This window comes from Cryptotermes secundus, unplaced genomic scaffold (genome assembly GCF_002891405.2).
Source record: "Cryptotermes secundus unplaced genomic scaffold, Csec_1.0 scaffold896, whole genome shotgun sequence".
Taxonomy (NCBI): domain Eukaryota; kingdom Metazoa; phylum Arthropoda; class Insecta; order Blattodea; family Kalotermitidae; genus Cryptotermes; species Cryptotermes secundus.
In genome coordinates this window covers 5,006-18,711 of record NW_019738361.1, presented here as the reverse complement: position 1 = coordinate 18,711, position 13,706 = coordinate 5,006, and the positions used below count along the sequence as shown (strand labels likewise).

The window sequence follows — 13,706 nt, the reverse complement described above, 5'->3', positions numbered from 1 at the left end:
ATAAACTGAAATACTGCCAACGTCATAAAATAAACCACAAAATTCTTCTCTTCATACCTCGTTTTACCTCTTTCTCTAACCCTTTATTTCCTTGTCATTATTTCGTTTCTACTTTCCTTGCCTTCCATGGTTTACACATATCCGTGTTCCAACATGTTACAACTAGAACCTATCCCAGGGAAAAAAAGCGTATATTCGATTCGATTTGTCTGGCAGCGTTAACTAAAAGTCACATTTAACACAATTGTATTGAACCCCATTAAACCCCAGACCCTTTGACCTACTACAGAATGCTCGTTCAAGTGGGGCTACATTCTGTTGCATTCCAGTGTTCCACCGTTGCATATCTCTTGCTTGATCGGAACACACAGAACACTCCCCCCATATTGGAAGCGGCCAGCTCTCCATTCTTGTAATTACAGACGCCGGACTGTTTTGCTGCTTGCATTGTTGCGGTACGTTACAAGTCCCTGAAGTACACGTCACTTTCTCTTCTGTTTCGAAATATTCTTGTGGAAAGGGGAATATAAGAAGCGCTGAATTCACAGAGTCAGAATGTGTGTTGTGTTTTCTATCGTTATCCTGTTGCACTGAGTAGCTGAGCGGATGGAAGATAGATTAATTGGAAAGTACCCGGAAGGAAGTGGTCGTGGCCTGATTCAGACAATATACTGGAATTTACCTGGAGGAACAAAGGAAGCCATGAGATAGCCAGTGTATCGGCTGGTATTCAAACCGAACACCTCGTGAAAATGGGTCTATAGTATCACTGCTACTCTAACTGGCTCGTCCCATCATCTCGTTGTTTGGTTAAAAACAGCTTTTGGAAGCTGTTTACGCTTCCATCAACAGGTAAAATTATAAAGCCTAATAGTGTAGCTTCATTTTGCACTCTTACATTTGGTTGTAAATCTCATTTTACAATCTTACAATTTTACAATTTAAATTTCAAATTTTAAGTTTTAAACTTAAATTTTTTACACTTTTATGTTAATAAATAGTTGCACATAAGATTGTAAAATAAGATTTACAATAAAATTATAAAAAGCCTGTTTTATTTGCTCTAGTAGAAAGAGACTGTCTTCATTTAAAAGATAACATATACAGTATGCATTATCATTTTACATGATGAAGGAAGCAGAAAGTGCTTGCGAAACATTGCGGATTTTAACCAAAAGAAATGAGACACTGGACAATGTGGAAGTTATGTGTCAGTGTGCTTATAAGAGAAAGTTTCTTCAAGAGAACAGAGCAGGATTTTGCCAGTGATATTTCTGCTTGTTCGATAGAGAGAGAGAGATACCGAAATCTGTAGAGGTGTAACTCGTATAACTGACGCAGATTCCAATAAACTGATTCATACAGACTTTTCTTTCAGTCTAACATGTAACGCCTGTCAGATACCGCAGAACGCAGAAGACAGATAAGTTGCCTATGATGCAAGGGGTATCGGTTAGAATTTTTATGCTTATTTCCGGCTACTTACATGAGAAATTCTTCGGCCCTGAATTTCTTTTACCTGCACATCGATTTATAAGAAACTTCACACAATAGACTGTAGCAGTTCATGTTTAAATTTCCAATTCCCAAACTAAATCCTCTACATTTTATTGGCCTGTTACTCTATAGTGGTACCTGGCTTGCGTAAGAAGCTATAGAAAATTGGAGTAGTGGGGGCAATGTCCTGCTTGCGAAGAGAGGCAGTAAAAACGTGTTGAACATCTGACTGCAAATAATTACTTATCCTACTTAATCCGTTCCTCTTATACCTTTACGGTGTCAAGGTTGTTTTTTTATTTTGATAATTTTACAGATGGTAGGACTCCTTGGACGGGTGATCAGCTCATCGCAAGGTCTCTACCTAAACACAGGACAACATAAACACGGAATAAACACATATACATACCAAACATCCATGCCTATTATGGGATTCGAACCCACGATCAAGCGAGCGAAGACAGTGCATGCCTTAGCCCGCTCGGCTACCGCGACCTGCACTAGAAATAATAACCGATAATTACATGAGATTTATTAATGTGGTGTTTTTATTATAGACCGAGCGACCGCCGCTTGTCGGCGAAGTTAGTGCCAATTTTAGCGGATAGATGGTGTCGCGTTGTCAACGCAACGGATCCCCACGACCTTTAATCTCGGTTTTCTAGACCGCAGCCTCTATTTCCTTGAAATAGCTCCTCAATTATCATCACGAGGCTGAGTGGACCCCGTTCCAGACCCATTACTTCTCAGAAAATCTGGTAGCGCTGGGAATCAAACCAGGACCTCTGGATCTGTAGCCAGGAACTCTGACCACTAGACCACAGAGGCTCATATAGTTCGCTTGTGGACTACAGGAAACGGAGTTAATTTCTACTATAGAATTATTGTTGCCAAGAAACTAGAACTTTCACTAATGACGACTTCTCTTATCTGACTGCGCATAATATGTTTTGTATATCTCGTAACTTTAGTAGTTACATGATGCTGATCTCTCCACATCAAAATCTCTCCCGCGTGTAGATATCAGATAACTGACTCACTGGAAAGTAAGAGTGAATTCGGCCATATTTCTTGCGCATTCAAAACTCAGTGGCCCACATAAAATAACAGTACTATACAATCTTTCTGTAAAATGTATAATATACGTATATATTGTTGCTGCTTTAGTTCTGACTCGTCCCAGTGTTTCCTTATGGACGTTACTTTGATGTGGATAGTAGAATGAAATTTATGAACATTCTACAAGTAAATGAGGTCAATATTTTAATGTCTTCTCCCTCTGAAATGACTTTGGTTTATTTACATCAAACTGTCTCTCATTCCCTGACCTATTTCCCATTCGAGACATGCCAGGATTCGAAATCAACTATCTTAAAAGATTAATACCAGTTTAAGAGGTCTATATGCGTTCATTCTTATTACTGCTATGCCTTTGGCATGTGGCTTGGAATAGAGGTCAGTGGCGGGTTCTTATGAAGGAGATAATGAACCTTCGGGATCCATAAAAACTGGGAATTTTATTGACCATAAGAGTGACTAATAATTTCTCAAGGAGAATTTTACATCCAGAAGGTTATTTCATTAGTTAGTTGCTGTGTGATGGTATGGACTGGATCCATTTATCTCAGGAGTAGTGATCGGCTGTTGTGAGTACTGTAATGAACTTTGTAGAGTTTCATAAAAAAGGAATCGGAGGATTTATATATTAGCTGCGGGGGTGTTGGATTCTGAAGAAGGAATTTGGGCGATGGAATTTGTTTATGTAGTTCTATTCACGTGAGAAGAAAAATAAATAAGAGGAATTTTGAAGAAAGCAGTCTTCTGGGATTTGGCACCGTGTATATGTGGTGTTAACCGACGTTTCGGAGGAACGTATCGCCTCCATCTTCAGAGTAGAAGGAAAAATATAAGAAATCCGCAAGTGAAGAGACCGTGAGAACCGGTAAAAGCAGACATGCTTTAGTGCTAAATTAAGCATAGGAACCTGTTTTACTTAATTTATTATGATGACGTAACGGTCTACGTCACTAACTGCCGATGACGAAACCTCGCTCCTATAACAGATGGAGTATACGCACGGGTTTCCATTAGACAGCCTTTCACCGGAAACGGTAACTGAAGGATAAATCGTTCGTTATCTTGACAGTTCCTTCAGCGGTCATCATGCTCTAAAGGGAGCAAAGTTATCGGGCGTGATAAGAAACAAAGCAAAATACCGGAGTCACTCAAGTTCCATTGTTACACGCTCTACAGAGTTGCGCCGTCTAACGCCCTGGTGGGCCATGAAAGCTTACTAGTTGACAAGTCGTCATTTGCATAAAGTTATCAGAAACGTCAATTAGTATGGACAAAGGACAAAGAAAAGTTAGTACCAGAATTTATACACGTATGAATTGGCAGCGTAGTTGTTTGCGGCACTATGCTACAAGCCTGAAGGTCGCGGGTCCGATTCCCGATGAGGTTATTTGGTGTTTCTTTTATCAAAAACTTCAAGCCTCGCTGTGACTCTGGGGTCGACTTAGCCTCTAACAGAAATGAGTACCAGGAATCTTCCTGTGGGTAAAGGGAGACCGGCGCGTAAGGCCGACAAACTTAACCCTATCTATGAGACGACTGTGTAGAAAATGTGGAAGCTTTAACGTCTCACAGCCCTACGCGCCTTCACGACCTCTTACAGGGATAGTTTTATATTTTTTTTATGAATGTTATCACTCCAACGGAAGAGACCATGGCGCCTTGTGTTCTCCCGTTCGAATCCCAGTCAAGTTACCGGGAGACCTGACTATCATTTGAGTTTGTGTTTATCCCAGCAGTGACTATGAAGAGTACTACGGTCAGAGACGCGACGCCGTACAATCTGGTAGAAGTTTGCTAGCGTTTAAGACTAAAGTACAATCTGTATTTTTAGAGTGTTACTTCACACAGTGTCCTTCTTTCTCATACATTTTCGACGTGAACATGGAGGCGGTAAGTTCGCCCGAAACGTCCGTAAACTCATACCTTCATTGGTTGACCTTTGTCATCAGTTAAAGGTGTAATTAAGACGAGAAATATTTTCTGAGGGATATGAACCTAACTTTAAAATATTTAACCAGCTTCGCAGTCTAAAGTTGTATGATAACATAAGCAACTGCTTCATGCTGGTTTCTTGCTTGGCTTGTGTTTCAACCTTGAAGATGGAGGCGATATATTCCTTCGAAACGCAAGTTGATTTCAACGGAATACTCGGTGTTATATCCCAGAAGACAGCACTCTTCCTAAGCAGCGGTTTGAGAGCCTCAGATCCTACATTTGCCTTTCTCTTTAGTGCATAAGTGTCACTGCTCAATGTATGTGTTGTGGGTGTTGCAGGTACGTGTGTTGGACGGCCTACTTGATGCGTCTCCATGGCAAATCTGGTCACATGGAACCAGTTGCTCTCCCAGGAGCTCCCTTCAGCCATTATTACTCTCAAGAAGCTTCCGATGAGGGAATTATCATGGAAACAGACATCGCTGTCAAGGAAGTGAGTGCCACCAACATTACACTGAAAATTGCCGAATTTCTTACTCATATTTAAAATATACGTTTTTTCCAGAATTTGGGCGTTCATGTAGTCTGGTGGCAGCGTGTTAGTCTAGTATTATAAAAATTCTAACCATCCTCACTAATATTATATACATAATCCAGGATTTTTATGTGTTTCGAGAATATCCTCTGCGATATTGCCTACACACTGCCTAATTTTTTCACTTGCTATCGTCTTCATAAACCTTGGCGCAAATACAGGGTGTCCCAGGAGGAAAGGTAAATACTATGGGAGGTCAGAGTATCGGCCATTCTAAGCAAAAGATTGTATACATGTGTCCCATTTCGAACGGTTTCCGAGATAGAGCTATTTCACTGTACAGACGAACAACACGCCATGTCCTCACACGAGTTGCAAAGTGCATTGATGTTGACGGTGGAATTTTCGAAAATTTATTATACTAGACAAACTGTAAAAACTTTATCACTTGAACAATAAATACCGGTGTTAGAAACAGTACGTAATATCTATAGGATTCTGACGATGGTGTATAACACACTGATATATTGGGTTTCTGGACTTTATCCATCGTCCTAGTTTTTAAGATAACAAAAACACGACGTTTCGGAAACTGGATCTGTTTCCGTCCTCAGGTGAAGGAAAAGGGGGAACACCTATTCTGTTGGGTCCGTTAGAAAGAGCTAGCCTCAATCACTGGACCAGTGGTCCCAACAGAATAGGTGTTCCCCCTTTTCCTTCTCCTGAGGACGGAAACAGATCCAGTTTCCGAAACGTTGTGTTTTTGTTATCTTAAAAACTAGGACGATGGATAAAGTCCAGAAACCCAATATATCAGTACGTAATATCTCTTTCTTATCAACAGTTTTGGAACTGTACGGTGAAACAGCTCTATTTCGGAAACCTTTCGGTATAGGTAAAAGGTAAAGTCGTCCCTGTAACAGGCCGTGAAGGCCCATAGGGTTGTGAGACGTCGAGGCTCCCACATTTTCTCTAGACAATCACCTCGCAGATGGCGGTGAGTTTGTCAGCCTTAGGCGCCGACCGTCTTTTACCCGGAAAAAGATTCCTGATACTCATTTCTGTTAGAGGCTGAGTCCACACCAGAGCCATAGTTAGTGCGGCCAGAAGGATTAGGTAAATTGACAAAATTATCACATCGGGACTTGAACCCGCGACCTTTCGGCTTGTCGCATAGTGCCTCAACAACTACGCTACCGCATGCCCTGTTCGGAATAGGACACAAGTACATACATACTTTTTTGCTTATAATGGCCGATATTATGACCTCCCAGTATATTGATCCTTCCTCCTAGGACATTCTGTATATCTGACACAAAAGCTAACGTCACACTAATATTTCGAAGGGTTCTGATTGTCTTACCAGCGTTACTAGTGTCACAATTTGTCTAGCACTTGTAGCCCATCAGCGCAAAGAGGTCAAGAAGATACTAGTGTCTGCGGCGCTCTGAATGTTCGTCATTTCCGGTGACAGTTGATGCTAGTCTCAGGATTTTATGACTACTCTTGCCCGATCTCCTGTTGTAGCAGCCTGAACATGAGTCCCTGAGGACACCGTTCTCCATGGTTGCCATTTTCCTTCCGAAGAAGTTTATCTGAGTTTCGTGCACAACTAAAATATAACGGGACGTCGTAATTGTTTCAAACGCACAGTTGCTCGAATGGAACATCTAAAGGAAGATCACATTCTTGTTTAGGTTAAATACTGTAAAGGTTGTGCCATATCACAGGCGGTTAGTCGCCGTATTCCCACTGCGATGAATTGGGTTCGAGTCCAGGTCAGGTCATGTGGGATTTGTGGTGAACAAAAAGGGGGACTGGGACACGTTTTCTCCGAGTACTTCGGTTTCCCCTGCCAATTCTCATTCCTCCGACTGCTCCACGCTCATCACTTACCATTCGGGGCTGGTAACAATTGGCCAGTAGTGGCCGACGTACCAAGTGAACTCAACCTCACCCCACCCCAAAGAAAGTAAAAAAATAATTAAGCTAAATAAATGCTGAAGAAAATATTAGCCTGAAGACGGTAGCGGAATCAAACCCCGAAACGTTATTTAGTTCATTTAGAGGCGTTTCTGTGCATAAAATTTGAACCGAAATTTTGGGAACAACTCCATTTTCTTTAATGATTATTTACATTTAACTTCAGGAGCCGGGATAGCTCAGTGGGTATAGCGACTGGCTACGGGCTGGACTACCAAGGGGTCGGAGTTTGAGTCCCGGTAGAGTCAAAAATTTCTCTTCACGACGTCGTCTAGGCCTGTTCTGTGGTTCACCCAACCTCCTGTCCTATGGGTCGGGGATAAAGCGGCCGGGGCGAGAAGCTGACCACTCACCTCCAACTAGTGCAGAGGTCAACAAAATGTGGATCTATACCTCCACTCCCCCTTAAGCCTTCATGACGTAATGCTTAATTAGTTAAGCACAGGGACAACTGTACCCTACATAAAACTTCTCTAAGTTATTCGAATTGATAGTGGGAGTAGAGTCGGACTACTGGCTGGACTACCGGGGTTTGATTCCCGGTAGGAGCAAGAGATTTTTCTCCTCTTCACAGCGTCCAGACTGGCTCTGGAACCCACCCAGCCTCCAATGGGTATCAACGACTGTTTTCCATGTGGTAAAAAGGCCAGGGCATGAAGCTGATCCCTCACCTCTCACTCTACAGAACAAAGGAAGGAAGAACATAAAAATATTTTGCTGTCCCTATGCGTAATTAATTAAAAAATTGCCATGAAGACCTAAGGGGGAGTGGAGGTATAGCTCCACCATTATTTGTGTCGGTACTAAATGGAGGTGAGTGATGAGCTTCATGCTGCGGCCGATTTTCTCTGCGGAAAGAGAGGCTGTGTGGGCTCCGATCTGGCGTGGACACTAAGGAGAAGAGAAAAATCTTGCCTCTCCCGGGAACTGAACCCCGACCGTCCAGTTCCTAGCTAGTCGCTGTACCGACTGAGTTATCTCTATTCATAAGGAAGGAAACTTTAAGAAGGAAGAGTTACGAAGTAAATGAGGAAAGTCGGAGAGGAAAAAGAAGAAAGCGAAGAATTTGAGGCAGAAAGAGGATACTAAAGTGGTCTCTGAGAGCGACCTGTTCTCTTGTTGTGATAAGGGAACATCGATATATCATTCTATTCCCTTCAGAAGGAACAGAATACGGGCTGTGAACACAAGCAGGTGTAATGGCTCCAATACGCGAGGGAGATAAACAGAAAGGATATACGTAGGGGATTATAGAAATAGACTTCTGAAGCTTCTGTTAATGAAAAAAAAAATTGTAAAGCCATCATCCGGTCTCGAGGGCCTGTCAGGTACAGGCTACCAGAACCTCGGCTGCTCCCATGTGATTGCAGAACCTTCCTCCAGGTGGCATTTTCAGCTTTCATCTCTAATTTAATCTAGTTGGTTACTTAACGACTAGGGGAGGAACACAGACAGGGTTCACAGAATTACTGGGGTTTTGGTAATAGAGGACACGACGTTTCGGAAACTGGATCTGTTTCCGTCTTCAGCTGAAAAAGGAAAACACCTACTTAGATGGGCCCGCTCTCAATCACTCTTTCTAAGGGACCAACTGAGTAGGTGTTTTCCTTTTTCACCTGAAGACGGAAACAGATCCCGTTTCCGAAACTTTGTGTCCTCTATTACCTAAAATTCCGGACGATGGCAAAAGTCCAAAACCCCAGTAATTTTGTGTGTCATCCACCAACGTCAGAACCCTTTAGAATAGACTGAGTGTGTTTGAGAACAGGGTATTGAGGAGAATATTTGGACCGAAGATAGATGAGGTTAGAGAAAACTGCATAATGAGGAGCTTCATAACGTGTACTCTTCTCCAAATATAATTAGAATGATCAAGTCAAGGAGGATGAGGTGGGAAGGGCATGTAGCACGAATGGGAAGAAGAGGAATGCATATAGGATATTGGTGGGAAAGCCAGAAGGAAAGAGCCCACTAAGAAGACCAAGGCGTAGATGGGCGGATAATAGTAAAATGGATCTTAGAGAGATAGCATAGGATGGTATGGATTGATCTGGTTCAGGATAGGGACCAGTGGAGGGCTCTTGTGAACACGGTAATGAACCTTCGGGTTCCATAAAATGCTGGGAAGCTTTTGAGTAGCTGCACAACTGGCGGCTTCTCAAGAAGGGTCTCAGTTCCATGAGTGAGTGAACGGGGGGTGGGTGAAGATGTTGGCTTGCCCCTCCCCCAAGCAGACGCTTCTGAACGCAACTGAGTAAATTAAAACTTAATTAAATTTTAGCCTATGTTTTACATTGGGCTATAATACAATGCTTTCTTGCTCAACTTCTGAGTTGCCTGACGCTCCCTGCTGGCTAACCACGGGCTCCCTTCAGTGTAGCTGCGGTAGGGGAAGAATATGAGGTGTCTATTTCTTCCGCCACCCTCTCTCAACCAATTATACTTTAATCCTCTTGAAGAGAGGGTGCAGCAAACCACCAGATGCTTACCCGCTCACAATATTTTGAGATCGTAGGGCTTCTAATTGCCAACTTGAACGAACAAGCACAGATTAGAAGTTAGCTTCTCACGTTCAGTGATGTGTGTAGGGACACGATATAATAAAACAACGGGGCTCACAAGAGCCAATTGAAAGCTGCTGGGCCTCTCGTGGTTCCCACAGAGAAATGCTTGAATAAAACGATAAATTAAATTTATCCCTGTGCTTAATTAAGCACCATGCCATGAAGACGTATGGAGTAGCGAAGGTATATATCCATGTAACACTTAACTTAGGCACTGGATGGAGTGGCTTAGCTTCAATCTCTGGCCGCTTTATCCCACGAGAAAGCCCTTCTACAACGTAAGAAATTTAGAAGTTAAAATACTGAGCTTGGAATTATAAATTAATTGCTAATATGAATGTGGTTTACATTAAATTTAATCGTTTTAATTTTAATTTTTTTCGATACATAATCCTTATTATGGGACCAGGATAGGTCAGTCGGTATAGCGACTAGGCTATCTGCTGGACGATCAAATGATCTGTGTTCGAATCCCGGCAGAGGCAAGAGATTTATATCTTCAGTATGTCATCCAGACGGGCTCTAAGTTCCAATCAACCTCGTACACAGTTGGTAACGTGGGTTGTTTGCCAGGGGACAAAACGGCCATGGCGTGAAACTGACCAATAATTTCCACCAAGTTTCGAGATTAGAAATGGTGGATCTATTCTTCTATTCCCTCATATGTCTTCATGGCGTAGTGCTTAGTCTATTAGTAATAGTAATGTCTTTACCGACCGCATCTGTGGTCTAGTGGTCAGAGTTTCTGGCAACAGATTCAGAGATCCCGGGTACGATTCCCGGCGCTACAACATTTTCTGAGAAGTAGTGGTTCTGGAAGGGGGTCCGCTCAGCCTAATGAGGTTAATTGAGCAGCTATTTCAATGAAATAGAGGCTGCGGTCTAGAAAACCGAGATTAATCGTCGTGGGGATCCGTTGCGCTGACCACGTGACACTCTCTATCCGCTAAAGTTGGCACTAACTTCGCCGACAAGCGGCGGTCACGGAATTTGTTTGATGTCTTTACCTCCATGCCCGTATTTGGTATTTATTATTAAAGTGGGTGAATATAAATGGCTATAGGGATCACAAATTTTACAAGTCTTCGAAAGAGACTGCCTTTATATACGATAATTTGGCAAGGAATTGCCCTGCTGCGGATACCAGAATCCTTTGCGTCACGGGAAACCAATACGTAACTGGAGTTCATACCGCCTGATCAGGACCGATGGGTAGGAAACTCAATAACACCATAATCAAATATATCGCCATTTCTCGCATTTTACGAGCGTGTAATGGCTGCACAAAAGCTATAAAAAGATATGGCTCTTAGGGACCGTGGTCATAAATAAGTTATTACTAACCATAACCCCAAACCTCAAACACCTAATGTGACGTTTATCGCACCCCTATTTAGATGTTTAAGTGCGCCACAGTTTTAGGGCAGTTTCCCTCTGTATAGTTAGTGAGCCGGGATAGCGCAGTCGGTATAGTGACTGGCTACGGGCTGGACGACCGAGGGGTCGGAGTTCGAGTCCCGGTAGGGTCAAGAATTCTCTCTTCTCCAAGTCGCCCAGAAACACCCAGCCTCATATCCAATGGGCATCGGGGCCCTTTCCCCGGGGTAAAGCGGTAGGAGCGTGAAGCAGAGCATTCACCTCCATCTATTGCCAAGGTCATGTTAAATATGGATGTATATTATACCTGCACTCCCCAATTCTTCATGGCGCTGTGCTAGGACAATTTTAGTTTTACAGTTAATTAATTATGGTACCTAATTACCAGTTAAAATAATGATTTTCGTCTTACTGACTGATGTACTAGTTACATGAAAATTACGGAATTATAATATTTATATCTATAATGATAATTATATTATGGTACATGTAGAAACTTATGTTTTCTGTTAGCCACTTTCCTGTTTCTGCGGATGTACTGGAGAACACAGACAAGCCAAAATAAAATTTTTCTGTGTGCCCCCCTCTAACTTGTACAGTGCTGAGGTTTGTTAACTTAACGTGAAAATATTGCTTCCAAATTTTTGGATGTGATTCAAGTCCTCATTCCCCATATTCTTTCAGCGATATGATCATACCTCAGTTTCCTAATTTGGGTGTTATTCCTTCTTCAAAGTTTCAGCTATAATGTATCATGATACTGACAAGAAAATAATAATTCGTCACGCGAAGAACGAACATTTCTCATCATAATAAAACAAATACCGTGGCTTTAGTCCTCAAGCGAACTATACCAACCGAGCGACCGCCGCTTGTCGGCGAAGTTAGTGCCAACTTTAGCGAATCAGCGCAACGGATCTCCACGGCCGCTATTTACTTGAAGTAGCTCCTGAGTTATCCTCACGAGGCTGAGTGGACCCCGTTCCAGACCCACTACTTCTCAGAAAATCTGGTAGCGCCGGGGATCTAACCCGGGACCTCTGGATCTGCAGCCAGGACCTCTGACCACTAGACCACAGAGGCGGTCTCATCTTACCATAATTCCATTCTTTATTTACATGCCGTAGCGAAGTTGGTTTATGTACGTCCCATGTTATAATGAATTCGACTCACGAAATTTAGACTTACGACTCTTTTTCGGAAACGTATTAAGTCATAAGTATGGGATGTGACTGTACGAAACTGACAGGGCATGTAATTTCACCGTACACGAGGCTACAGCCTTATCTCTGTTCAATTGCCAGACAACTTTCGCACTTGTTGCTCCAGCCATGTCATACAGCCGTTTCCATCAGCCATCTTGAGTCAGTGTGATTTGCGTGTATCATTTCGCTTGCTTTTGCACAAGTCTACCGTGAGAATTTCCACCTCATAAAGCCTATGTTCCTATTACATAGATTTCTAGCTCCGCACTATGACTATTATTAATGTTATTTTATTTTAATTTTGTGAAGAATTTATTTCTTAAGTACATATTCTGAATTACATATCCCTTGGATTATTATTTTTTTGGGGGGAGGGGGCTTTGTGCTTCGCCCGATATTCTAAAAAGCAATGTTTCGGACCAAAGATTGAGGTTAGGTTTTTCTAGCGGATCAAAGAGAGAAGGTCTGTTCTGGAAACAGATCCAAGTTCAGAAAAGTTATATCGTTTAGAATACAGGACGATTAATTCCAAAAACTGAGTAATCTCTGGTGTCACACAGCATCGTCAGAACTCTTTAGAATTTAAATGCCTTTGATGTAACCTCTGCAATTCAGTCCGTCGTCATGTTTACGATTATTGAAATTCGAACTATGTTTCAAACACGTTCGATACGTACATGTATGCCCCCTCTGCATACAAAATTTGATGTACCGAATCACAGTAGTATGCTAGGTATCACCATAACCCCGATACAGGGGAAGAGATTTCCTCCCAGTTGCAGTTTCTTATTTTCAAAAGTTTTTTCCGGACCCAAAATCACCTAACAGATTTGTCTGGATGTCACGCCCCAGTCTTGTATTCGGAAGGTGATGGATTCGAATTTCGGCCGAGTCACTGCTATCATAAATTATAATTTTTCGCAGTTTTGAACAGTCACTCCAGAAAAATTCCGCGATAATTACTGGAAAATCTCACTACTACTTCTTCCAAATTCTTTCTAATTCATTATTCACCAGCCATCATGCTATTAGACGCTTTAAAGTCTGAAATACTGACAGCACAGCAAAATAAACATACCTGTACATATGCATTTTTCATATATCTCATTACCAGGACAGGATTTTGATGACATGTCAACTTTTTTTTCCTTGTATCCTATGCGATGCTCTTAAATATATAAATCTCGAATATGAGCTGATGGTTACAGAAATGTAAATTTTATAGGTAATTTTTTGGTAAATTTTTGGACTTTTAAGGGTATTTCTTGTCATTTTTGGCCATTTTAGGGAATTTTCTTCATATGTTTTCTAAATTGTGAATAACATGGAAGCGAAGTGTTCTTTCTTTTCTCCTTTAGGTCATTTTTTAAATATTTTCAGGTCATAAAAATCCGGGCCCTGCTTATTACTGATCGGGTAAACATATTCTGGGCTTCGCCAGCACAGTCATTCTTGTTTCCGAATCCAGAGGGACTCATTGCCATATTTTACTGTCTCACAACTCAGGGAGTCGCAGAACCCGTTTAACTTTCA

General features: G+C 42.0%; 1 protein-coding gene across 2 annotated transcripts in view; it reads left to right on the top strand.

Annotated features, from left to right (window-relative positions):
• The window catches only part of LOC111870910, a 251,703-nt gene that overhangs the window by 235,420 nt on the left and 2,577 nt on the right, over positions 1-13,706 (top strand). For both annotated transcript variants that reach the window (XM_023863538.2, XM_023863539.2), the window contains one exon: positions 4,849-5,002. In XM_023863538.2, the coding sequence (XP_023719306.1) occupies positions 4,849-5,002 (154 nt within the window). The remainder of the gene's footprint in view (positions 1-4,848; positions 5,003-13,706) is intronic.